Source organism: Scyliorhinus torazame, chromosome 10 (genome assembly GCF_047496885.1).
Source record: "Scyliorhinus torazame isolate Kashiwa2021f chromosome 10, sScyTor2.1, whole genome shotgun sequence".
NCBI classification, from domain to species: Eukaryota; Metazoa; Chordata; class Chondrichthyes; order Carcharhiniformes; family Scyliorhinidae; genus Scyliorhinus; species Scyliorhinus torazame.
Window position 1 is genome coordinate 144,494,731 of NC_092716.1, and position 25,799 is coordinate 144,520,529.

Consider the following 25,799-nt stretch of genomic DNA (forward strand, 5'->3'; position numbering starts at 1 on the left):
ATGGAGTCTTCGGCAGCACATGGTGTCCAACAGCTCCAGGAATGACATGCAGGTCCTGTAAACCCGAGGTCTCGTTCTTCGTCATCTTCGACCCGTTCCTCAGACTGATGGTCGGCCGGGTCTTGAGCCTGACCAGCAGCATCTTGTTTACCAGATGCAGGCTCCTTGTGCAAGAATGAGAGAAGGAGTGAGAGACAGTCAGTTGGGTGATCCATCCCGCAACCTTCACACCCTCCCAACACCCTTGTCCTCCTGATCCGCGACGCTGACTATCCTACACCGTCTCCGGGCAGACTGCGCTACCTCACATTTCTTCTGTCCATCACATTTTGCCGCTTTGTCGACCACGGTCACTGCTTTTGCTCCATCAGTCACCTGTGGACATGTGTCTGGTTTTTCACAGTGCGGTTCATCATGTGTTGGGGCAGATGAACACCTTGAGGGATGTTGGGTCCCCCAGGACATTTGGGTGGCCGCAGCTGAGAGGCTTGATGTCCTGTACCCAATCTTCATCCCTTGACACTTAACCCATGGCACATGACTTTGACACATGGGCAGCACGGTAGCACAGGGACACAGGGGGTACGCGCAGACTCCGCACAGACAGTGACAAGCGGGAATTGAACCTGGGACCCTGCCGCTGTGAAACAACAATGCTAACCACTGTGCTACCATGCCACCCATGCATGAATGTGAATAATTGAGTGCCCCAACACAGATCCCTGTGGTACACCATTAGTCACATCCTGCCAGTTAGAGTACTTACCCATTATCCCCACTCTCCATCGCCTGCCACTGATCCAAATTTCTAACCAAGTCACTAATTTGCACTCAACTCCATGGACATCTACCGAATTTAACAGTCTCTTATGTGGGACTTTTATCAAATGGCTTCTGGAAGTCCATATAAATAACATTCATGTACAGTCCCCTGTCCACTACCTCTTCAAAAAATTCAATGAGATTTGTCAGACATGACCTTCCCATCACGAATCCTTGCTGGCTCTCCCCAGTCGACCGACATTTTGAGAGTTACCCCATCCCAGATCATAAACTCCAGCAATTTCCCCACCAGAGATGTTAGGCTGAAATTCCAGGTTTCCTCCTTTCACCCTTCTAAAAAATGTGGAGTGACATGTGCAATTTTCCAATCCAGAGGGACTACTCCTGAATCTAGGGAACTCTGAAAGATTATAGTTAGGGATCTACAATGTGCTCCCCTACTTCCTTTACAACCCTCGGATGGAAACCGTCAGGTCCTGGGGATTTGTCACGCTTTAGTTCATTAATTTCCTAATTCCGATGCCGTACTTACGTTAATTGTCCTCTGTGGACTATTAATTTTTTGGGAACATTTTGCCGAGTTTGTTTTTGGAGCTCCAGTAACTGACCCATGACTGAGTCTAGAGGCTTGCCATTTGACAGGGACTCAGCAGATTCCTGGCCTCCAGCAGTTCTCCATGTGTCAGAACCCAGTGTTGTTCCTGCCTCTGCCTGCTGGGGATCGGATATGGTGAGGTGTTGACAGTTTGTGATCCTGAGGGTGTTCTAAAACTAGGTCCCACTGAGGTGTGTGTCTCTGTACTGGTGGAGAGTGGGGTGAGCACTGTGACAGGTCTCCCATTGAGGGCTCTGAAAAATCATTGTTAGCGCTGCTCCCTGAGCTGGTATCCAGGGCCTGGCTGGTGCATCCCGAGTTTGCTTTCCAGATGTGCCTTCAAAAGAAAGGAGAGGTCATTAATGCATGACAGGGGCCTGAGAATATCGCCGCTGACCTCACAATCAGCACAGGAACTGTCCATGTCCTCATTGACTAGATGAAGCGCTCGCTCCTTGATGTCTGGTGGCATTGAGTGAGATCTTTGTGAATGTGCCATGGGTCTGTGAGTGTGTGAGTTGAGATTGATATGAAGTGTGACTTGATGGAAAGGAAGAGATCACTCATCCTCTTCCGGCACTGGATGGTTCTTCTCTTCTGAATGGAGTTGGCATTCACGATCGTTGCCACCACCTCGCATGTTGGGTTTGTGATCTCACTGCTCGGTTTCCGTCCTAAGCGTGGGTAGTTGATATCACAGCAGGCCTCCAGTGTCGAGCAGGATCAGGTCGGAAACCTTTGGCTCAGATTTCCTGGCAGGCATCACTTCCCGCCAATACAAACAACAAAGAACAAAGAAATGTACAGCACAGGAACAGGCCCTTCGGCCCTCCAAGCCCGTGCCGACCATGCTGCCCGACTAAACTACAATCTTCTACACTTCCTGGGTCCGTATCCCTCTATTCCCATCCTATTCATGTATTTGTCAAGATGTCCCTTAAATGTCACTATCGTCCCTGCTTCCACCACCTCCTCCGGTCGCGAGTTCCAGGCACCCACTACCCTCTGCGTAAAAAACTTGCCTCGTACATCTACTCTAAACCTTGCTCCTCTCACCTTAAACCTATGCCCCCTAGTAATTGACCCCTCTACCCCGGGGAAAAGCCTCTGACTATCCACTCTGTCTATGCCCCTCATAATTTTGTAGACCTCTATCAGGTCGCCCCTCAACCTCCTTCGTTCCAGTGAGAACAAACCGAGTTTATTCAACCGCTCCTCATAGCTAATGCCCTCCATACCAGGCAACATTCTGGTAAATCTCTTCTGCACCCTCTCTAAAGCCTCCACATCCTTCTGGTAGTGTGGCGAGCAGAATTGAACACTATACTCCAAGTGTGGCCTAACTAAGGTTCTATACAGCTGCAATATGACTTGCCAATTCTTATACTCAATGCCCCGGCCAATGAAGGCAAGCATGCCGTATGCCTTCTTGACTACCTTCTCCACCAGAGTTGCCCCTTTCAGTGACCTGTGGACCTGTACTCCTAGATCTCTTTGACTTTCAATACTCTTGAGGGTTCTACCATTCACTGTATGTTCCCTACCTGCATTAGACCTTCCAAAATGCATTACCTCACATTTGTCCGGATTAAACTCCATCCGCCATCTCTCCGCCCAAGTCTCCAAGCAATCTAAATCCTGCTGTATCCTCTGACAGTCCTCATCACTATCCGCAATTCCACCAACCTTTGTGTCGTCTGCAAACTTACTAATCAGACCAGTTACATTTTCCTCCAAATCATTTATATATACTACAAACAGCAAAGGTCCCAGCACTGATCCCTGTGGAACACCACTGGTCACAGCCCTCCAATTAGAAAAGCATCCTTCCATTGCTACTCTCTGCCTTCTATGACCTAGCCAGTTCTGTATCCACCTTGCCAGCTCACCCCTGATCCCGTGTGACTTCACCATTTGTACTAGTCTACCATGAGGGACCTTGTCAAAGGCCTTACTGAAGTCCATATAGACAACATACACTGCCCTACCTGCATCAATCATCTTAGTGACCTCCTCGAAAAACTCTATCAAGTTAGTGAGACACAACCTCCCCTTCACAAAACCATGCTGCCTCTCACTAATACATCCAGTTGCTTCCAAATGGGAGTAGATCCTGTATCGAAGAATTCGCTCCAGTAATTTCCCTACCACTGAAGTAAGGCTCACCGGCCTGTAGTTCCCTGGATTATCCTTGCTACCCTTCTTAAACAGAGGAACAACATTGGCTACTCTCCAGTCCTCCGAGACATCACCTGAAGACAGAGAGGATCCAAAGATTTCTGTCAAGGCCTCAGCAATTTCCTCTCCAGCCTCCTTCAGTATTCTGGGGTAGATCCCATCAGGCCCTGGGGACTTATCTACCGTAATATTTTTTAAGACACCCAACACCTCGTCTTTTTGGATCTCAATGTGACCCAGGCTATCTACACACCCTTCTCCAGACTCAACATCTACCAATTTCTTCTCTTTGGTGAATACTGATGCAAAGTATTCATTTAGTACCTCGCCCATTTCCTCTGGCTCCACACATAGATTCCCTTGCCTATCCTTCAGTGGGCCAACCCTTTCCCTGGCTACCCTCTTGCTTTTTATGTACGTGTAAAAAGCCTTGGGATTTTCCTTAACCATATTTGCCAATGACTTTTCGTGACCCCTTCTAGCCCTCCTGACTCCTTGCTTAAGTTCCTTCCTACTTTCCTTATATTCCACACAGGCTTTGTCTGTTCCCAGCCTTCTAGCCCTGACTAATGCCTCCTTTTTCTTTTTGATGAGGCCTACAATATCTCTCGTTATCCAAGGTTCCCGAAAATTGCCGTATTTATCCTTCCTCCTCACAGGAACATGCCGGTCCTGAATTCCTTTCAACTGACACTTGAAAGCCTCCCACATGTCAGATGTTGATTTGCCCTCAAACATCCCCCCCAATCTATGTTCTTCAGTTCCCGCCTAATATTGTTATAAGTAGCCTTCCCCCAATTTAGCACATTCATCCTAGGACCACTCTTATCCTTGTCCACCAGCACTTTAAAACTTACTGAATTGTGGTCACTGTTCCCGAAATGCTCCCCTACTGAAACATCTACCACCTGGCCGGGCTCATTCCCCAATACCAGGTCCAGTACCGCCCCTTCCCTAGTTGGACTGTCCACATATAGTTTTAAGAAGCCCTCCTGGATGCTCCTTACAAACTCCACCCCGTCTTAGCCCCTGGCACTAAGTGAGTCCCAGTCAATATTGGGGAGGTTGAAGTCTCCCATCACCACAACCCTGTTGTTTTTACTCTTTTCCAAAATCTGTCAACCTATCTGCTCCTCTATCTCCCGCTGGCTGTTGGGAGGCCTGTAGTAAACCCCCAACATTGTGACTGCACCCTTCTTATTCCTGATCTCTACCCATATAGCCTCACTGCCCTCTGAGGTGTCCTCCCGCAGTGCAGCTGTGATATTCTCCCTAACCAGTAGCGCAACTCCGCCACCCCTTTTACATCCCCCTCTATCCCGCCTGAAACATCTAAATCCTGGAATGTTTAGCTGCCAATCCTGCCCTTCCCTCAACCAGGTCTCTGTAATGGCAACAACATCATAGTTCCAAGTACTAAGTTCATCTGCCTTACCCGTAATACTTCTTGCATTAAAACATATGCACTTCAGGCCACCAGACCCACTGTGTTCAGCAACTTCTCCCTGTTTGCTCTGCCTCAGAGCCCCACTGTCCCTATTCCCTAGTTCTCCCTCAATGCTCTCACCTTCTGACCTATTGCTCCCGTGCCCACCCCCCTGCCATACTAGTTTAAACCCTCCCGTGTGATACTAGCAAACCTCGCGGCCAGGATATTTATGCCTCTCCGGTTTAGATGCAACCCGTCCTTCTTATATAGGTCACACCTGCCCCGGAAGAGCTCCCAGTGGTCCAGATAACAGAAACCCTCCCTCCTACACCAGCTGTTTCGCCACGTGTTTAGCTGCTCTATCTTCCTATTTCTAGCCTCACTGGCACGTGGCACAGGGAGTAATCCCGAGATTACAACCCCAGAGATCCTGTCTTTTAACTTTCTGCCTAGCTCCCTGAACTCCTGCTGCAGGACCTCATGCCCCTTCCTGCCTATGTCGTTAGTACCAATATGTACAACGACCTCTGCCTGTTTGCCCTCCCCCTTCAGGATGCCCTCTACCCATTTGGAGACATCCTGGACCCTGGCACCAGGGAGGCAACGTACCATCCTGTAGTCTCTTTCACGTCCACAGAAGCACCTATCTGTGCCCCTGACTATAGAGTCCCCTATTACTATTGCTCTTCTGCGCTTTGACCCTCCCTTCTGAACATCAGAGCTAGCCGTGGTGCCACTGCTCTGGCTGCTGCTGTTTTCCCCTGATAGGCTATCCCCCCCGACAGTATCCAAAGGGGTATACCTGTTCGAGAGGGGGACAACCACAGGGGATTCCTGCACTGACTGCCTGCCCTTTCTGGTGGTCACCCATTTCTCTGCCTGCACCTTGGGTGTGACCACATTTATATAACTGCGATCTATGACGCTTTCCGCCACCTTCATGCTCCTAAGTGCATCCAATTGCTGCTCCAACCGAACCATGCGGTCTGTGAGGAGCTCTAGTTGGGTGCTCTTTCTGCAGATGAAGCCATCTGGGAGGCTGGAAGCCTCCCGGACCTGCCACATCTCACAGTCAGAGCACTGCACCCCTCTAACTGACATTGCGTCAATTAATTAAAATTAAAAGTTTTTAAAAATGTTTTATATATATATTTTTTTAAAGTTACTGTTAACTATCTGTTTCCTAGCACTAGATTTCTAATATAAATGCGAAAGCTAAATATAGTACAATCTGCAAAATGTGGCTACTGTGTGCTGGGGTGACTGATGCTCCAATAAATAAAGGACTGAGGTGATGACAGGGAGGTGAATCAGAGGCTGCCCAGCAGCGATACAACCTGGAAACCATGCATGCAAATCTTTGGCACTAAATGCTATACAATATGACTGTTGTTGATAGCAGAGAAAATCTCACCGCCTGTGTTAGTTTTCAAACTATTTTTAGAGAACACGCACTAACAGATTCAAAAACAGCTTCCTCCCCACAGACTCCTGAATGACCCTCTATGGACTGAACAGATCTCACCATGCATCTTCTCTACTGTGTAGCATTACATTCCATATGCTTCACCCAATATCTATGTTTATGTATTTCATATGTATTTATTGTATGTCCTATGTTTTAATGTATGGAATGATCTGACTGGACTGTAGGCAGAACAGTACTTTTCACTGTACCATGGCACACGTGACAATAAATCTGAATCTAGTTTTAATCACAAAGTTCCTTAGTTCCATAATTTTTTTACTTGCTGCCTTTTTACATTGAACCAATCAACATTGTGTGACAGAAAAAAGTACATAAAAGGCAGGAAATGATACAACAGGAAGAGTACTCAGATGCAAACCTTTTAATAGTTAATGCTAAAGATATACAAGGTGAAAAATATCTCAGCCTATTTCCTTAAATACTACCAGGAATTTGCCATAACTGTTAATTTACCAAAATTAAAGGTCAACCGAAATTCAAAATAATGAATTTTTTCACTTACCCTATCCCATCAACAAATTCAAGATAGGTCATCTCCCTTGTTCTGTATTTAAATCTGACACATGTCAAAGCCTCAAGCTCGGACATAGAAACACTTAGTATTCCTCGTTGGGCTTTATCTGAGAAAAGAATAACCAAAATGCTTTATTTATTTTAATAATTTGAAAAGAAAACATTAACATTTAGAGGATCAGATTTACAAATATGGGGACATATATGGTCATAGCGTTACTTCTCCATCATTTCCAAGAACAAAATTGCACTTCAGTTGGTTTGGGTAATTTGGTACAGCGTGACTGTCATACACATACTGTAGGACAAAAACAATTTACCCCCCCCCCCCACCCCGGGCTGCTGCTGCTGGCTATCTATTTTCCCCCTAACGTTCCGCTAGTCGAGGAATGGTTGCCACCGCCTGGAGAACCCCTGAGCCGATCCTCTCAGCGCAAACATCATCCGCTCCAGTTTTATGAACCCTGCCATGTAGTTTATCCAGGCCTCCACGCTGGGGGTTTCGCTTCCTTCCAGAGGAGTAAAATCCTTCGCCGGGCTACTAGGGACGCAAAGGCCACAATATCGGCCTCTTTCACCTCCTGCACTCCCGGCTCATCCGCTACCCCAAATATAGCTAACCCCCAGCTTGGCTTGACCCGGACCTTCACCACCTTCGAGATCACTCTCGCCACTCCCCTCCAGTGCCGGACACGACCAAAACATGTGTGTGTGGTTCGCCGGGCTTCTCCCGCACCTGTCCTCCACTCCGAAGAACCTGCTCAACCTCGCTCTCATAATGTGTGCTCTATGTAGCACCTTAAATTGGACCAGGCTATGTCTGGCACACGAGGAAGAGGAATTTTCCCTACTTAGGGCATCAGCCCACAAACCCTCCTCAATCTCCTCCCCGAGCTCTTCTTCCCATTTTCCTTTCAGTTCTTCTACCAGCTCCTCCCCCTCTTCTCTCATCTCCCGGTATATTTCGGACACTTTGCCCTCCCCAACCCACCCCCCCGAAAGCACTCTATCCTGGATCCCGTGTGTCGGGAGCAGCGGAAATTCCCTCACCTGTTGTCTCGTGAACTCCCTCACCTGCATATACCTAAAGATATTCCCGGGAGGCAGCTCATACTTTTCCTCTAGCGCTCTCAAGCTCGCAAACGTCCCATCTATAAATAAGTCTCCCACTCTCCTAATTCCTGCCCGGTGCCAGCTCTGGAACCCTCCGTCCAACCTCCCTGGGGCAAACCTATGGTTGTTCCTGATCGGGGACCACACCGAGGCTCCCAGCACACCCCTCTGTCGCCTCCATTGCCCCCAGATACTTAATGTTGCCGCAACCACTGGGTTCGTGGTCAACCTTTTCGGGGAGAGCGGTAGTGGCGCCGTCACCAGCGCTTTTAAGCTCGTTACTTTACAGGACGCCATCTCCAGCCTTTTCCACGCCGCCCCCTCTCTCTCTATTATCTACTTACGGATCATCGCCACATTGGCGGCCCAGTAATAGTCGCCCAAATTCGGCAACGCCAGTCCCCCTCTGTCCCTGCTACGTTGCAGGAACCCCCTCCTTACCCTCGGGGCCTTCCCTGCCCACACGAAGCTCATGATGCTCCTATCTATTTTCTTGAAAAAGGCCTTAGTGATCAATATAGGGAGACATTGAAACACAAATAGGAACCTCGGGAGGACCATCATCTTAATCGCCTGCACTCTGCCCGCCAGTGACAGCGGCTGCATATCCCACCTTTTGAAATCCTCTTCCATTTGCTCCACCAGCCGAGTCAGATTGAGTCTGTGTAAGGTTCCCCAGCTCCTGGCTATCTGAATCCCCAGGTATCGGAGGTTTCTTTCCACTCTCCTTAGCGGCAGGCCATCTATCCCTCTACTCTGGTCTCCAGGGTGTATCACGAAAATCTCACTCTTTCCCATGTTAAGCCTATATCCCAAGAAATCTCCAAACTCCCACAATATCTGCATAACCTCGGTCATCCCCCCCCACTGGATCCGCCACATACAGCAGTAGGTCATCTGCGTAGAGTGACACTCGGTGTTCCTCTCCCCCTCTAACCACCCCTCTCCATTTCCTGGAGTCTCTCAGCGCTATGGCCAGTGGTTCAATTGCCAGTGCGAACAGGGCATCCCTGTCTTGTTCCCCTATGTAGTCGAAAATACTCCGATCTTTGCCGATTTGTGACTACACTTGCCATTGGGGCCCCAGAGGAGTTTAACCCAGCTGACAAACCCCTCCCCGAACCTCCTCAGCACCTCCCATAGATACTCCCACTCTACCCTATCAAATGCCCTCTCTGCATCCATTGCCGCCACTATCTCTGCCTCCCCCTCTGATGGGGGCATCGTTATCACCCCCAATAGCCGTCGCACGTTGACATTCAATTGTCTCCCCTTTACGAACCCTGTCTGATCTTCGTGCACCACCCCCGGGACACAATCCTCTATCCTCATTGTCAGCACTTTTGCCAACAACTTGGCGTCCACATTCAGGAGCGAGATAGGCCTATAAGACCCGCATTGCAGCAGGTCTTTATCTCGCTTCAGGATTAGGGATATCGTCGCCTCCGACATTGTCGGGGGTAGAGTCCCCCCTTCTCTGGCCTCGTTAAAGGTCCTTACCAGCAGCGGGGCCAACAAGTCCACGTATTTCCTGTAAAATTCCACCGGGAACCCGTCAGGTCCCGGGGCCTTCCCTGCCTGCATGTTCCCCAGCCCTTTGGTCACCTTGTCCACCCCAATTGGCGCCCCCAGGCCTGCCACCTCCTGCTCCTCCACCCTCGGGAACCTTAGTTGGTCCAGAAACTGCTGCATCCCCTCTTTTCCCTCCGGGGGTTGGGACCTATATAACCTCTCATAAAAGGTCTTAAACACCTCATTTACCTTCCCTGCTCTCCGCACCATAGTTCCCGTTTCATCCCTAACTCCCCCTATTTCCCTCGCCGCTGTCCTCTTACGAAGCTGGTGGGCCAACAGCCTTTTCCCCATATTCATATCTCATCCCCTGTGCCTTCCTCCACTGTGCCTCTGCCTTCCCTGTGGTCAGCAGGTCAAACTACGTCTGGAGTCTTCGCCTCTCCCTATATAGTCCTTCGTCTGGGGCCTCCGCATATCTTTTATCCACACTCAAGATCTCCCCCAGTAATCTTACCCCTCTCTTTGGCCTCTGTTTTCCTCTTGTGAGCCCTGATGGAGATCAACTCTCCCCTGACCACCGCCTTCAGCGCTTCCCATACTACCCCCACTCGGACCTCCCCATCATCATTGGCCTCCAGGTACCTTTCGATACATCCCCGCACCCTTCCGCAGACTCCCTCATCCGCCAATAATCCCACATCCAGTCGCCAGAGTGGGCGCTGTTCCCTCTCCTCTCCTAGTTCCAGATCCACCCAATGTGGGGCATGGTCTGAAACAGCTATGGCCGAGTACTCCGTTCCTTCCACCCTCGAGATCAGTGACCTTCCCAGGACGAAGAAATCTATCCCGGAGTATCCCTTATGGACATGGGAGAAAAAGGAGAACTCTTTGGCCAGCGGCCAGGCAAATCTCCATGGTTCCTCTCCCCCATTTGGTCCCTAAACCTCTGAGCACCTTGGCCGCTGCCGGCCTTCTTCCGGTCCTGGATCTAGATCTATCTAACCCTGGGTCTAGCACGGTGTTGAAGTTCCCCCCCTCATTACCAGATTTCCTACCTCCAGGTCCGGGATACGTCCCAGCAACCGCTTCATAAATCCCGCATCATCCCAGTTCGGGGCATATACGTTGACCAGCACGACCTCCATTCCCTGCAGTCTGCCACTCACCATCACATACCTGCCCCCGCTGTCCGCTACAATGTTCCTAGCCTCGAACGACACCCATTTCCCCACCAATATGGCCACCCCTCTATTCTTTGCGTCCAGCCCTGAGTGGAACACCTGTCCCACCCATCCTTTCCTTAACCTAACCTGGTCCGCCACCTTCAGATGCGTCTCTTGAAGCATGGCCACGTCTGCCTTCAGTCCTTTTAAGTGCACGAACACTCGGGCCCTCTTAATCGGCCCATTTAGGCCTCTCATGTTCCACGTGATCAGCCGGACTGGGGGGGGCTGCCCGCCCCCCTCCCCTGTTGACTAGCCATCACCCTCTCTGGGCCAGTCCCACGTCCCGGTCCCGCGCACCCACCCGTCCCCCAGGCGGCGCATTCCCGCCTCAACCACCTTTTCTCTTACCAGCTCCCTTTCGATCTCAGCAGAATCAACCCAGTTGTCCCCCTCCCTCCCGCTAGATCCCCATCTAGCATGGGTAGTCCCCCCATATTGCTTCCGAAAGTCAGCTGACTTCAACTGACCCCGGCTTCTCCCGCTCTCTCCTTGACCCCCCCCCCGCCGTGTGAGGAACTCCCATCCTCCTTGCGCCTATCTTCCCGCCATCATCTCTCTGGCGCGGGGAAAAAAAGAGAAACCCCGCGCTTTCTAGAACCATCCCACCCCCTATGGCGCAGCTCCCCCTACAGCCCCGTTCCCATCCCCCGCCTGTGTCTCTTTTTCCCCCCCTCCGGTGCCCACATTTCTCAGTGTGTCCCCCTCCCCAATTTACACCTCTATACATCAGCATTGTCGTTTCCCCTCCAACGTCAGTCCCTCAGTTCTGGTCCGGTTTCTCTTTTTGAATGAAGGTCCATGCTTCTTCCGACGTTTCAAAATAGTAATGTCTATCCTGGTGCGTGACCTATAATCGCGCCGGCTGCAACATCCCGAACTTTACTTTCTTCTTATGCAGCACCTCCTTGGCTCGATTGAAACTCGCCCACCTTCTCGCCACCTCCACCCTCCAGTCCTGATACACCCGTATCACCGCATTCTCCCATCTGCTACTTCGTACCTTCTTGGCCCAGCTCAAAACAACCTCTCTGTCGTTGAAGCGGTGAAATCGCACGACCATCGCCCTCGGTGGTTCTCCAGCCTTTGGTCTCCTCGCAGGGACCCGGTGGGCCCCTTCCACTTCCAAGGGGCCCAATGGGGCCTCAGCTCCCATTAGCGAGCGTAGCATCGTGCTCGCATAAGCCCCGCCGTCAGCTACTTCCACTCCCTCGGGGAGACCCAAGATCCGGAGATTCTTTCTCCTTGATCTATTTTCCAGGACTTCAATTCTTTCGATGAACTTCTTATGAAGCGCCTCGTGCGTCTGCATTTTGACTGCTAGGCCCAGGATCTCGTCCTCGTTGTCAGTTACCTTCTGCTCCACCACACGGAGCTCCATCTCCTGGGCCTTTTGTGTCTCTTTAAGCCCCTCGATTGCCTGTAACATCGGGGCCAGCACCTCCTTTTTTAGCAGCTCCACACACCGTCTTAAAAATTCATCCTGGTCCGGTCACCATGTCGCCTGGGCTCCCTCCGACGCCATCTTGTTCCTTTCTTTCCTCTGCCGCTGCCTTCGAGGATCCTCCGTGATCTGGCCGCCGCCGCCGATCTTTTTCTTTCACACTGTGGGGGAGGACTCCCTGTTGCTTCACCCCACACCGGGTTTCGTCGCAAAAATTTCCCGTTGGGACTCTTAAAAGAGCCCGAAGGTCCGTCAAAGCTGGAGCCGCCGAAACGTGCGGCTTAGCTGGTCATCGCCGCAACCGGAAGTCACCACCTTCACTCCTGCCAGATCATTCCCCAAACGTAAGTCTACTCAATTTACATAGATGATTTGGAGTTGGGGACCAAGGGCAATGTGTCCAAGTTTGCAGACGACACTAAGATAAGTGGTAAAGCAAAAAGTGCAGAGGATATTGGAAGTCTGCAGAGGGATTTGGATAGGCTAAGTGAATGGGCTAGGGTCTGGCAGATGTAATACAATGTTGACAAATGTGAGGTTATCCATTTTGGTAGGAATAACAGCAAAAGGGATTATTATTTAAATGATAAAATATTAAAACATGCTGCTGTGCAGAGAGGCCTGGGTGTGCGAGTGCATGAGTCGCAAAAAGTTGGTTTTCAGGTGCAACAGGTGATTAAGAAGGCAAATGGAATTTTGTCCTTCATTGCTAGAGGGATGGAGTTTAAGACTAGGGAGGTTCTGCTGCAATTGTATAAGGTGTTAGTGAGGCCACACCTGGAGTATTGTGTTCAGTTTTGGTCTCCTTACTTGAGAAAGGACGTACTAGCACTGGAGGGTGTGCAGAGGAGATTCACTAGGATAATCCCAGACCTGAAGGGGTTGGATTACAAGGAGAGGTTGAGTAGACTGGGACTGTACTCGTTGGAATTTAGAAGGATCAGGGAGGATCTTATAGAAACATATAAGATTATGAAGGGAATAGATAGTATAGATGCGGGCAGGTTGTTTCCACTGGCGGGTGAAAGCAGAACTAGGGGGCATAGCCTCAAAATAAGGGGAAGTAGATTTAGGACTGAGTTTAGGAGGAACTTCTTCACCCAAAGGGTTGTGAATCTATGGAATTCCTTGCCCAGTGAAGCAGTAGAGGCTCCTTCATTAAATGTTTTTAAGATAAAGATAGATAGTTTTTTGAAGAATAAAGGGATTAAGGGTTATGGTGTTCGGGCCGGAAAGTGGAGCCGAGTCCACAAAAGATCAGCCATGATCTCATTGAATGGTGGAGCAGGCTCGAGGGGCCAGGTGGCCTACTCCTGCTCCTAGTTCTTATGTACTCCATCCACTGGTAACTTAACCACTCTGACAACTACTGCAACTGACACTAAGTCATACTCCAATTGTACTTTATACAACGGAATTGGGATATAGGGGCGGAATCTCAGTTTCAGAGACAGAATCGTGTGAGTTCCACGTTCCCAAAACGGCGGTATCCTTGGAGCGATTCAGGACATCCTAATGGAGGGCGGCACAGAGGCGCAGTAGTTAGCACTACTGCCTACGCTGAGGACCCAGATTCGATCCTGGCCCCGGGTCTTTGTCTGTGTGGTGTTTGCACATTCTCCCCGTGTCCACGTGGGTTTCACCCCCACAGCTCAAAGATATGCAGGTTAGGTGGATTGGCCATGCTAAATTGTCCCTTAATTGGAAAAAAAAAAAAATTGGGTATTCCAAATCCTGGATAGGCACCCTTGACGTTACGTTCACAGTGGGCAATCAGCAGTATGCGCAGTGCAGTCGCATGGCTGCCTTGCAGTCTGTGGAAATAGTGGTCTGTGCCCGTCCACCCGACCCCACGACCCACCTCCTGGTCAACCCCCACTACTCCCCCTGGCCAGCGGCACAACTGTCAGCAGACTATAGCGATCGACACTTTTTGTACCCTTTCTTCCTCTCTCAACAGCTACGGCTCATGTTTACCAATTCTAAATACCGCAAGTGAACCTCGCCATCGGTAATTGCTCCTGGCAGAGGCGGAGCACCATGGGAGCCTGGAAATTGCTGGGCCAGGAACATTAATGATATCCAATGGCGTTTACTGTGCAATCTGCATGCCCACACCAGCATGCAGTGTGGAACGCATTCACGCCACTTTTGAGGCACCGGAGAATGGCATTCAATTGGGCGCTCAGTACTGGCCTCGAATTGCCACTGACGCACGATGCTCCACCCAATCGCGTTTCCCGATTCCAGCATGCTGGACAGAGAATCAAGCTCATAATCTCCACCTATTCCACTCACTAATACCTTAGCTTTCATGAACTCTCTGGAGGAAACAACAAGTCCTTCTCCAGTAAGGGAGTTTGAGTAGCACCTTGGTCCCTTAAGATGGTTATGGGTTTTCCAACATCAGTTGATGAAATTGGGGTGATCTTCCCCTTGGATCAAACTAGCATATCTCTCCTCTACCTCACTGATCACACCTGCTCCAACAGCAATGTTTATCTCGGGTCTCCGGAGTCCAGTTAGTGCTACAGTCTGCCCTGTCGTATTCTCCACTTTTGTTCCCTTTTCCCACCAGTCCAATGGGCTTTCCTTGCAGCTTCCAACATGCTGAACAAACTTGACCACTTTGTTACAATGGCAAAACCTAGGCTTTTGAGTCTCACCTCCATCCTCAGTACCTTTTTTCCTGCTCGGAAGAGATCTCGGAGCATTTCCAGCTATTCATTCTTTACCTTGGCTACCTGCCTTCCTTTCACTTTCCCACTTCCTACCTTTTTCAAAATTATGGGGTTGATGGAACAAAGGTCTAAATTTATGGATTAGCTCATAATAGTCAGCCATAATTGCAGCCTGCCTAGCACTCTTCTCCCTCTGGTCTTCAACATGGTTTCTTATTATGGATGGTAGGGAATTCTTAAATTCCTTGAAGAGAATAACCTCTCTCACAGTCTCATGGGTAGCTTCAACTCCCTATGCTCGTACCCATCTATTAAAATTGTTCTGCTTAAAATCGGCATAAAATCCATAATACCATAAGACATAGATGGAGAATTAGGCCACTCGGCCCATCGGGTCCGCTCCGCCATTCAATCATGGTTGATATTTTTCTCATCCCAATTCTCCTGCCTTCTCCCCATAACGCCTGATCCCCTTATTAATCAAGACCCTCTCTTTCTCTCAGTTATTTGGCCTCCACAGCCTTCTGCGGCAAAGAGTTTCACAGATTCACCACCCTCCTCATCTCTGTTTTAAAGGATCGTCCCTTTAGTCTGAGATTGTGTCCTCTGGTTTTTCCTACAAGTGGAAACATCCTCTCCACATCCTCCCTATCCAGGCCTCGCAGTATCCTGTAAGTTTCAATAAGATCCCCCCTCATCCTTCTAAACTCCAACAAGTACAGACCCAGAGTGCTCAAATGTTCCTCATACAACATGCTTTTCATTCCAGGGATCATTCTTGTGAACCTCCTCTGGAACCTTTCCAAGGCCAGCACTTCCTAAGCATTTCTCCATTTCGAAAATGATCTATGCCTCCATTCCTCCTTCCAAAGTGCAGAACCTCCGTTTTCCACATTGAATTCCATCTGCGACTTCTTTGCCTACTCTCCTCGCCTGTCCATTCTGTAACGCCCCCGCTTCCTCAATACTACCTGTCCCTCTAGATCTTCGTATCATTTGCAAACTTCGCAACAATGCCTTCAGTTCCTTCTTCCAAATCATTAATGTATATTGTGAAATGTTGTGGTCCCAGCACAGATCCCTGAGGCACACCACTATTCACTGGCTGCCATCCTGAAAAAGACCCCTTTACCTCCACTCTCTGCCTTCTGCCAGTCAGCCAATCCTCTATCCATGCCAGGATTTTACCCTTAACACCATGGGCTCTTAACTTATTTAATAGTCTCCTATGCGGCACCTTGCTAAAGGCTTTCTGAAAATCTAAATAAATCACGTCCACTGGTTCTCCTTTGTCTAACTTCCCTGTTACCTCCTCAAAGAACTCGAACAGATTTGTCAGATATCACCTCTCTTTGACAAAGCCGTGCTGACTCAGTCCTATTTTACCATGCACTTCCAAGAACTCCGCAAGATCATCTTTAATAATGGACTCTAAAGTCTTATCAATGACCGAAGTCAGGCTAACTGGCCTATAATATCCCGTCTTCTGCCTCCTTCCCTTCTTAAACAGTGGTGTGACATTAGCCATTTTCCAGTCCTCTGGGACCCTTCCTGCTTCCAGTGATTCCTGAAGGATCACCATTACATCCACAATCTCCTGCTGAGCAATCGCATCAGTTATCTCCACCTTTCTAACTGGTACCTATTTCTAATTCCCCTACCAATTCGGCTAGCTTGTCTTTTAGAAGCTCTTTTAAATAAACCAGAGACAAGCGTCCACCTGAAGAAAAATCTTAGCAGCTTCCAGAGCCATCCTGTTATATCAGTACAAACCTGGTGTCTCTGTTTAAATTAATTTATACTGTAACCCAAACTTCACTATCTACCGTTCCATTGATCTCGGACCCAAACCCCAAATTTATGTTACGACACCCTGAACTAATGCACGGTCAATTCCAGCCCCACTTGACCCAGAATCACAACACAACACAAGTGAATTAACCAATAATTTGTTGCAAAATAGCCAAAGTCCTTGGCGCTTGGCTGCCCAATAAACACAGTCACCAGATTTGTATGTTTAAACACAATTACTATTTATTTATAACAAGAACTATAATGAAATCTGCTGCAAATACAATTGGTTAACTATTAACTTAAACTTGCCCCCCCCCACCCGCTCTCACACACACACACACACACAAGACAACCACAGAGGGGAGAAGAGTTGTATAATAATAATAATCTTTATTGTCACAAGTAGGCTTACATTAACACTGCAATGAAGTTACTGTGAAAAGCCCCTAGTCGCCACATTCCGGCATCTGTTCGGGTACACAGAGGGAGAATTCAGAATGTCTAAATTACCTAAAAGCACGTCTTTCGAGATTTGTGGGAGGAAACCGGACAACACGGGAGGAAACCCACGCAGATATCAAGCATATTTAGCTATGATGAGTGATTGAATAAATTCGGTTTGTTCTCACTGGAACGACGGAGGGGGCGACCAGATAGAGGTCGACAAAATTATGAGGGACATAGGCAGAGTGGATAGTCAGAGACTTTTTCCCAGGGTAGAGGGGTCAATTACTAGGGGGCATAGGTTGAAGGTATGAGGGGCAAGGTTTAGAGATGTACGAGGCAAGTTTTAACACCGAGGGTAGTGGGTGCCTGGAACTCGCTGCCGGAGGAGGTGGTGGAAGCAGGGATGATAGTGACGTTTCAGGGGCATTTTGACAAATACATGAATAGGATGGGAATAGAGGGATACGGACCCAGGAAGTGTAGACGATTGTAGTTTAGTCGGGCAGCATGGTCGGCACAGGCTTGGAGGGCCGAAGGGCCTATTCCTGTACTGTACTTTTCTTTGTTCTTTATTCTTTGTTCAGACACAGGGAGAACGTGCAAACTCCTCACAGACAGTTACCCAAGCCGGAATTGAACCTGGGACCCTGGTGCTGTGAAGCCATAGTGCTAACCACTATGTGATGCCCACATGTGTAAAAAACATATGTAAAAGGAAAAAGAGTTTTTGTTACAGATAGTGTCCTTTTAGCACCTTACCCCTGTTTAAACTTGGCTTTCAGTTCAAGGTTTTATTGTAGATGGCTTCAGGCCTCTGTAGTTTCACGAATACAGCACTCACAGCCTATCTGGAGAGAGAGAGAGTCCTGGGGCGGGATTCTCCGACCCCGCGCCAGGTCGGAGAATCGCCGGCAGGCCACGCGAATCGCGCCACGCCGCCAACACGCACCATTGGCACCAGCGTGGTTGACGCGGCACCGATCGCGGGCCACTCTACACGGCCGGCCCACCGATTTCCCAGCTCGGATGGGCCGAGCGGCCGTAAGAAAAGAACAGAGTCCCACCGGCGCCATTCTACCTGCTCTGGGCCGGCGGGACCTTGGCGTGTAAGGGTCGGGTGGCGGCCTTTGGGGGTGGGGGGTTCTGATCCTGGGGGGCCTCCGATATGGCCTAGCCTGCGATCGGGGGCAAACCGATCGGCAGGCCGGCCTCTGTGGCTGGGGGCCTCCTTTCCTACGCGCTGGCCCCTGTAGTCCTGTGCCATGTTGCGTCAGGGCCGGCGCGTTGAAAGAGGCCATTGCGCATGCGCGAATTGGCACCGGTGCCACTGCACATGTCCTCGCTGGCGCTGGCGCAAATGCACATGTGCGGATCCCACGGCGCACAGTTCACGCCGGATCTGCAGCTGGCCCCCTGGATGGGCCAGAATTAGTCGTGGGGGCGGCACGTTTACGCCATCGTAAAACGTGTTTACAACAGCATGGACCCTCTGCCACGGGATTGGAGAATCCCGCCCCTGGTCTTCTGCAGCCTGTAATGGTCTTCCCGCAGATTCATTCATTCATTCAGGTTCTCTGTAGCTTCAAGAACACAGTACTTAGACTTTCTGGAGAGGGCAGGAAAACATGTCCTTGTCTTTCTGTGTCCAGGAGCCAAACTGAAACTCCTTCATCTGAAAATCATTCCACTGGGACAAGATCCAATCACCACCTACTACCGGGCAGAGTACGGCCTTTTGGGCCAATTCATTGGCCCCCAGCCTATCAATTAAACTAAGTCCCAGCCCATCTCTCTTTCTCTAGTGCGTAAAAGTCTGAAGCTCCTGTTCAAACTAGCAGAGGCTAGCACAATGTTCTGTCCTCTAATTTTGAATTCCTCATTCTCTCTGCTGCTTAAAGATACATGTCTATTAATCACCCATGGATCAAAAATGGTAACGGCAAAATAAAAGGGAAATAAGCGAATAAACAGGAAGGACCCTTAACACCGTTGAATGATGCTGAATACTCCTTCCATGGCCAAAGTGTTCTGACATTGGACTCTAACCTGGAGCTTCTGATCCAGCGGTAGGGATGCTACCATTGTGCCACAAGGCCTCCACAGATTATCAGTCATAATGTGGCTCATTTACACTTGTTGAATGGATTCAATGAGGAGAAGTGGGAAAATGTGATTCTCTCTTGTCAAGATTGCAGTTTCTGATTTTCCACGCCCCTGCTGGCTGTGTGATGAGAAATCTGTCGCGAAAGGTCAGGAAACTTATTTTAATGTATTATATTATCATTAGCGAGCCCTCACTCCGGAAGTTCCCCCTCATTGATATTCATCGGTCGCCAGCGTGACGTCAGACCAGTGCCATTCACAACAGCTTTGTAAAAATGAGAACCTGATGATCTCTAGTCCAAAGGGGATATCTGAGGGGAGTGCTCAGGTCGCCATCACCCTCCAGGGTGCCAATTGCAGAGGGGGCAGTGGAGAAGACATGGGGGGACCCAGGTAAGTGCCAGGAGGAGAATTATGTCTCGGCATCCGGGGGGGGGTGGGGGGGGGGGCATGGCCAGAGTGGGGGACTCTGAGAAGGGATATTGTCCAGCCTCATGAGGCCTGAAGGTCCTCAAAAAGGGGTAGGATGAATATAGAGTCGGATGAACCCTCATACTCAGGAAGCACTGTGAAGCCAGAGGGCATGAGTTATATGGAAGCATGGGCGGCACAGTGACACAGTGGTTAGCACTGCTGCCTCACAGCATCTGGGATTCAGGTTCAATTCCAGCCTTGGGTGACCGTGTGGATTTGCACTTTCTCCCTGTATCTATGTGGGTATCGTCCAGGTGCTCTTTCAGATGGTCGGTGCAGCCATGATGGACCGAATGGCCTCCTTATGCACTGTAGGAATTCTAAGTGACCACACCTATATAGATTGCACCCCCTTTTCAGTGATTTAAAAAACCATTTGTTGCAGTTTTGTTTGCACTTCAGCCCTACACTCATGAACTACGGGCACCCAGTGTGGAGAAGGAGAACCTCCACATAAATCTGCTCCTGAGCCTGGCCAAACTTGCCATCAACATGTCCAGGCAGCGGGCGATCAAGGCAGTTGTCCAACTCAACTATGTGTCCCTCTACTGTGGCTACATTGGTGGCCTGAGGAGGGCGCACATGGTGTCCACTGACACCCTTCACACCACCTGTGTCCGTTGGGCACTGCAGAGACTGGGGTGCCGTTTTGAACCCCATTAACCACATCTTGGTCTGATGTTTTAACTCTCATTTGTGATTTGCTTTTTGTTTGAGGCAGTTTCCCTTCAAGGAACTGTCCCTTTCATTTATCCCTCAGTTCATTTGATTTTGTTTACTTTGTTATTTATGTTAATCAAAATAGTTCAAAGCATTGCACTCAAGCATTGAACACCAAGAACACATCACCAATGCAAGGCTTCATGGTGAATTTGCTCATCATTCACCTTGTCCAAGGCGATAACAGGGGTCATCATCTAGGTTCCCTGAGGGGAGGACGTTGGTCCACGGAATGCACTCAACAGCTCATAGATGGGGGAGGGTGGGGGTGTGGCTGGGTGTTAGGGACCGCTGGGATTCTCAAGGTTCAAAGCACTTCATATATATGGATGTGTAAGGCACAACTGTGTAGAAGTAGTAATTGTGTAACAGAGGAGAGAGTGGACCTAGTGGAAAGGTGCTCACATAGGGGAAACGCATGGGTGGATGTCCCAGATTCTTAGAGGGCTGAGGATCAGGGCACTATCAGGAATTCTCATCGCTAACTTTGATGTTTTCTTCCTCAGTTTATGATTCTGGAGTATCATGGAACCAGTCGAGTTGGCTATTCTATTGATAGTGAACGACTAGCAGCAACGACATCAGCATGCTGCTATATGTAGCGAGGAACGCGCCTTGCAAAGAAAGGGGGAGGCTGGATCCATTGCCCTTCCAGAAGAGAGGGCCACAGATGGTGGAACGTCAGAAGAAATACCACCAGCCAACGGTCCTCAGACGTCAAACTTCCTGCCTCCAGATGTCACAGCTCCAGTGCCAGCGAAGTCTGCATCTGTCCCGTAGAAGGGTACTCCTTCTGTGCTAGCTTTTGCAAGAGCTGGCACCACATGGACTGGAAGGGCACTCATTGCTCGTGGTCCTTATACTGCTGCTCTTCACTTCTGTGCAAGAGGCTCTTTTCAGGGCTGTACGGGTGACCTTTCTGGCATAGCCAAGTCAGCCATGCACAAGTGCATAAGGGAGGTCACAGATGCACTATTTGTGAGGGCCCACATGTACATAAACCTGGACTGCGACCATGCGAGCCAAGACAACAGGGTCAAGGGCTTCTCCCGTATAGCAGGCATGCCCCAGTTGTAAGGTGTTATCAACTGCACCCACATGGCTCTACGGTTTCCATGGCGTGCCATGGCACGCAAGGGATACCATTCCCTCAATGGCCAGATCGTCTGTGGCCACACGATGCGCATCATGCAGGTGAGTGCCTGATTCACAGGGAGCATCCACGATAGTTACATCTTGCTGCACTCGAAGATGACAGATTTTTGAGGGGAGAGCAGCAGCAGGTGGGATGTGTCCTTGGGGACAAAGGATACCCACTCAAGATGGCTGATGATGCCATGAAGAGGCCACAAACACCTGCCAAGACTCACGATAATGAGGCTCATGCATTAACTCATGCACTGGTTGTGCAGGCAGATGGACTGTTCAAGATGAGGTTCCGGTGCCTGGACTGGTCAATGGGGCATGCCATCCAATACAGCACCCAGAGGCTGTCCCGCATCATAGTGGTCTTCTGCGCTCTACACAACCTGGTATTGCAGTGGGAAGAGCAGCTGCACCAGAAAGAGGGGTGCCACATCTCCTCGGATCAGGTAGAGGAGGGTGGCGATGGTCAACACACGGAGGAAGAGGAGGAAAGATATTGGGTGATGGCCAGAGTCTGCATGGGGTGAAGGACTAGGGACTCCCTCATAGCTTCTCATTTTGGGGACAACCAGGACTAGAAAATGAAGATCTTTTCCACCGTGGGGTCTGACAACTCACTAATGTAAAGCCTGCGGGAGGTCCTCATTACATTCATGGGCAGAACGTGAAAGCCATTGGTCACACACTGCAGGAGAATGATTATGACTTACATTGAGGACAGAGCAATGTTCCTCTCATCCTCTGTGATATGTCTTGACTCCTGCAAGGTGGAGGCATCCTGCCAATGAATTGGCTCATCACCGGGTCCAGATACTAGTTGACGAACCTCAGCTACTACTATTCCCGCTGAGGTGAGGGGTTCTGCCGTTTTTCTTCACCTTATGTGCGAGGTGGGCAAGCTCAATACTTTGTCAGCCCTTGGCACCTTCATCACTCGAGATGAATGGCAGACACATGAGGCATGAGTGTTGATGTTGCTGGGGGGGGCCGGAGGGTCTGGCCCGTGTCAGCAGCGGCGCTTCTTTACTGTGTCATCAGTGTGGATGGTGGGAGGGACATGGCGCTGCCATTCTCACACTCCACGGAATGAAGCACCAAGAGTGTGTGGGGGTTCTCAGGGCATTGTGCCATGAAATGTCAGTGTGGAGGATCTGTATGGGTGAACAAAGTAAAGTTTAATTGAAGTGCTATGTTACAATGGTGAGTTATCTCTACCAGTGCCTATGTTCACCTGTGCCCACTTGGTGCCAATAGTTTCTTACGCTTCCTCACCCTCTCGCTGTGATTAGGTGTTTCCCGAGGATCCACATTTGAGATTGGGATGGTCTGCTGCCTTCCACGCCCTGTTCCCTGAAATGAACTTGGTGGACACCTCCTGGACGGCTTGTACCTTGAGGGTTCGGGCCAATTTTCAGGCAGTTGCTGTGCTGCCCTATTTGGTGTCCGGGGCTGGAGGTGTGTTGCTCACAAAGAGGGGGTGTCAAATGGGCTGGAGACAAAAGCCCAGACTGTGCACCTGCCACTCCTCTTCCCTTTGGGTGCCCAGGTACCCCTGAGCTCCTTATGAGATAGAGGGTCCAGAGGCCCTTTCGTCCTCTGGTGATGACACTCATGAATTCCCACCAATGCCTGCACCATGCAGTTGAAGCCTTGCATCATGGAGCTCATGCTCTCAGCCATGTAGATCATGAGCTGAACCATGGAGCGGACATCATTTAACATGAGTGAAGATCCTGTGCCAATGTCTCCACTGCAGACGCCACCCGTGCAGAGTTGACCTCTTTGCGATGGACTGATGGCACCATCTCCTTGGACAGGAAGCAAGGAGACTCCTCCAGTTAGCCTTGCAGTCCGGAAAGTGATGTTGTCATCTCTTCCTGATGCATGTGACTCTGCCTTTGTAGCTCCAGCAGTTCTGTGACAACCGACCCAAGAACACGTTAAAAGCCAGAAGCCAGAATGGAGCTAACAATTTTAAAATTGTGAAAGAGGTTGAATATCCGGTGAATTATCCCGCCATTGGTGGATTCTCCCCGGTTTTCTCACCGGAGCCGAATTTAGAAAAAGTTTGGTAAGATTCCACCCTATTACTACAGATTATCATTTGAATCTAATTAAACCTTAAGGAAAACTTAATTAAACAAGATATAACATAGATGGTAAGTGAGCTGATGTGTTGCAGTTATAGAATGCGGGAACTGATGGACACAAATATAATCCACAGAAGCTACATCTGCAGTAAGTGTATGTAGCTTGAGGGACTTCAGTTCAGTGTTGATAAGTTGAATCTGAGTTTCAAGAAGTACATTTCATCAGGAGGGACAAATTCATCTGGACGCTTTGTTCCAGGAGGTAGTCTCACCCTTCAGGCAGGAATTTCAGAATTGTTCAGTGGTCAATGATATAGGGTGTGACTACAAGTGAGGCAGGTACCAGATCCAAAAGATAGCACTAGAGAAACCTCAGCCCTTGCGTTTATCCAAAACGTTTGAGGACGTGATGTGAGCACAAGAGCAGGAACTGCAGGAAAAATTAGCAAATTGAGCAGAGCAAACCAGTACAGGAGGCCATTAAAGTAAATGGAATGTGGTTAAAGTAGGGGGAAGTAGTATATTCTGCAACCAATCAGGGAACTGGCTTTTTTAGATCTGGTAATCTGTAATGAGACAGGGTTGGTTCATGATCTTATAGTAAAGGATCCTCTCGGAAAGAGTGATCATAGCATTATGGAATTTCACCTTGAGTTTTAGGGTAAAAAACTTGTGGCTTGAACTTAAATAAAGGCAACCACAGACATATGAACACAAAGTTGGCCTGTGTGGACGAGAAAAATAGGTTAAAAGGTAAGATGGTAGAGAAAAAGCAGCTCACATTAAAAGGAGATTCTTTCATTAATCCTGTCCCTGTACATATTAGCATTACTAAAATAGTCTGCTTCCCAGTTGGTTCCAGAGCATTTTTGTCTAAGATAAACATTATGACCTCATCCTCCATGCTACCTTTGCCAACTTAATCATCTAAATTATGCGAAGATTATAACCTTCCACGATTATTCCAGTACCTTACTTACAAGCCCTAATTAATTCTTGATTACGGTGGAAATTACATCCTACAGTGTAGCTATTGTCAAGGGCCTATAAAACTCTCATCTCTCTACCCAAATTGATTCAAGATTTTGATCCTCAGAAGCGAGATCATTTCTGACTACAGTAAAAATCTTAACCGTTATAAAATATTAAAATATAAAATACCCTTGAATATTTGACATATATTTAATATTGACAATGTTTGTCAAAGCTTTGACAAAATCATCCAGGCTCGAAGCGTCAGCTTCATTCTTCCCCCACAGATGCCGTCAGACCTGCTGAGATTGTCCAGTATTTTCTGTTTTTGTTTCAGAATCCAGCGTCCGTCATAATTTGGTTTTATCTTGAATATTCAAGTCCCAGCTTTGTAGTCGCTTTGCAACCATCTCTTTGTAATGGCTAGCAGAACATATTCAGGCACACCAAATTCATCCATTTTGTTATCAACGCTGCATAAATTCAGATAGAGTGTTTACTTCTGTTTTTTAACTTGTTTTCCCTACTCTGACACTATTTGCTGGTACGCTCTTAACTTAGCATGCACTGACCCTTCCAGGCAAACCTGGTTATCATTGCCCCATTACTCCCCTGTACTGCCTTTTCCTTTCTTTAACTTTCCAAATCTAACCTCAGTGAAATTTTACTCCCCCCCCCCCCCCCCCCACTATTTATTTTAAAGCTCGCTCTACAGCCCGAATTACATTGGCCAGAATTCTTGGTTTGGGAGACAAAAGGTACGTCAATCCGCTGTCGGGTGTGTTTAGCGGAGTGCTTCTCACCGGCTGCAGCGCTGAGAAACATCCCACTATCCAACGGCACTTTGCTGTTTTTATGGCCTTGGATAGTTTCCCTCTGTCAAGGCCACACAGAGTGATTTCTTGCTTCAAAGGCTCCTCGCATATGGGGCATCAATTTGTCCGGCAGCCCTGATCTCCCCCCTCCACTTTTCAGGCCCTGCTTTTTTGACCTCCTCCCTTAACCTCCAACCTTAGGAAGGCTCCCGGGCACACTCTTTCATCCCCCCACTCCAAGTGACAAGGTCCCCCTCCACCCCTGGCCAGACCTT

At 49.1% G+C, this 25,799-nt stretch overlaps 1 protein-coding gene across 3 annotated transcripts in view; it reads right to left on the minus strand.

Moving 5' to 3' along the window:
* LOC140430959 (embryonic protein UVS.2-like) overlaps positions 1–25,799 on the minus strand; it is a 258,091-nt gene that overhangs the window by 175,611 nt on the left and 56,681 nt on the right. For all 3 annotated transcript variants that reach the window (XM_072518802.1, XM_072518800.1, XM_072518801.1), the window contains one exon: positions 6,977–7,094. In XM_072518802.1, coding sequence (XP_072374903.1) covers positions 6,977–7,094 — 118 coding nt within the window. The remainder of the gene's footprint in view (positions 1–6,976; positions 7,095–25,799) is intronic.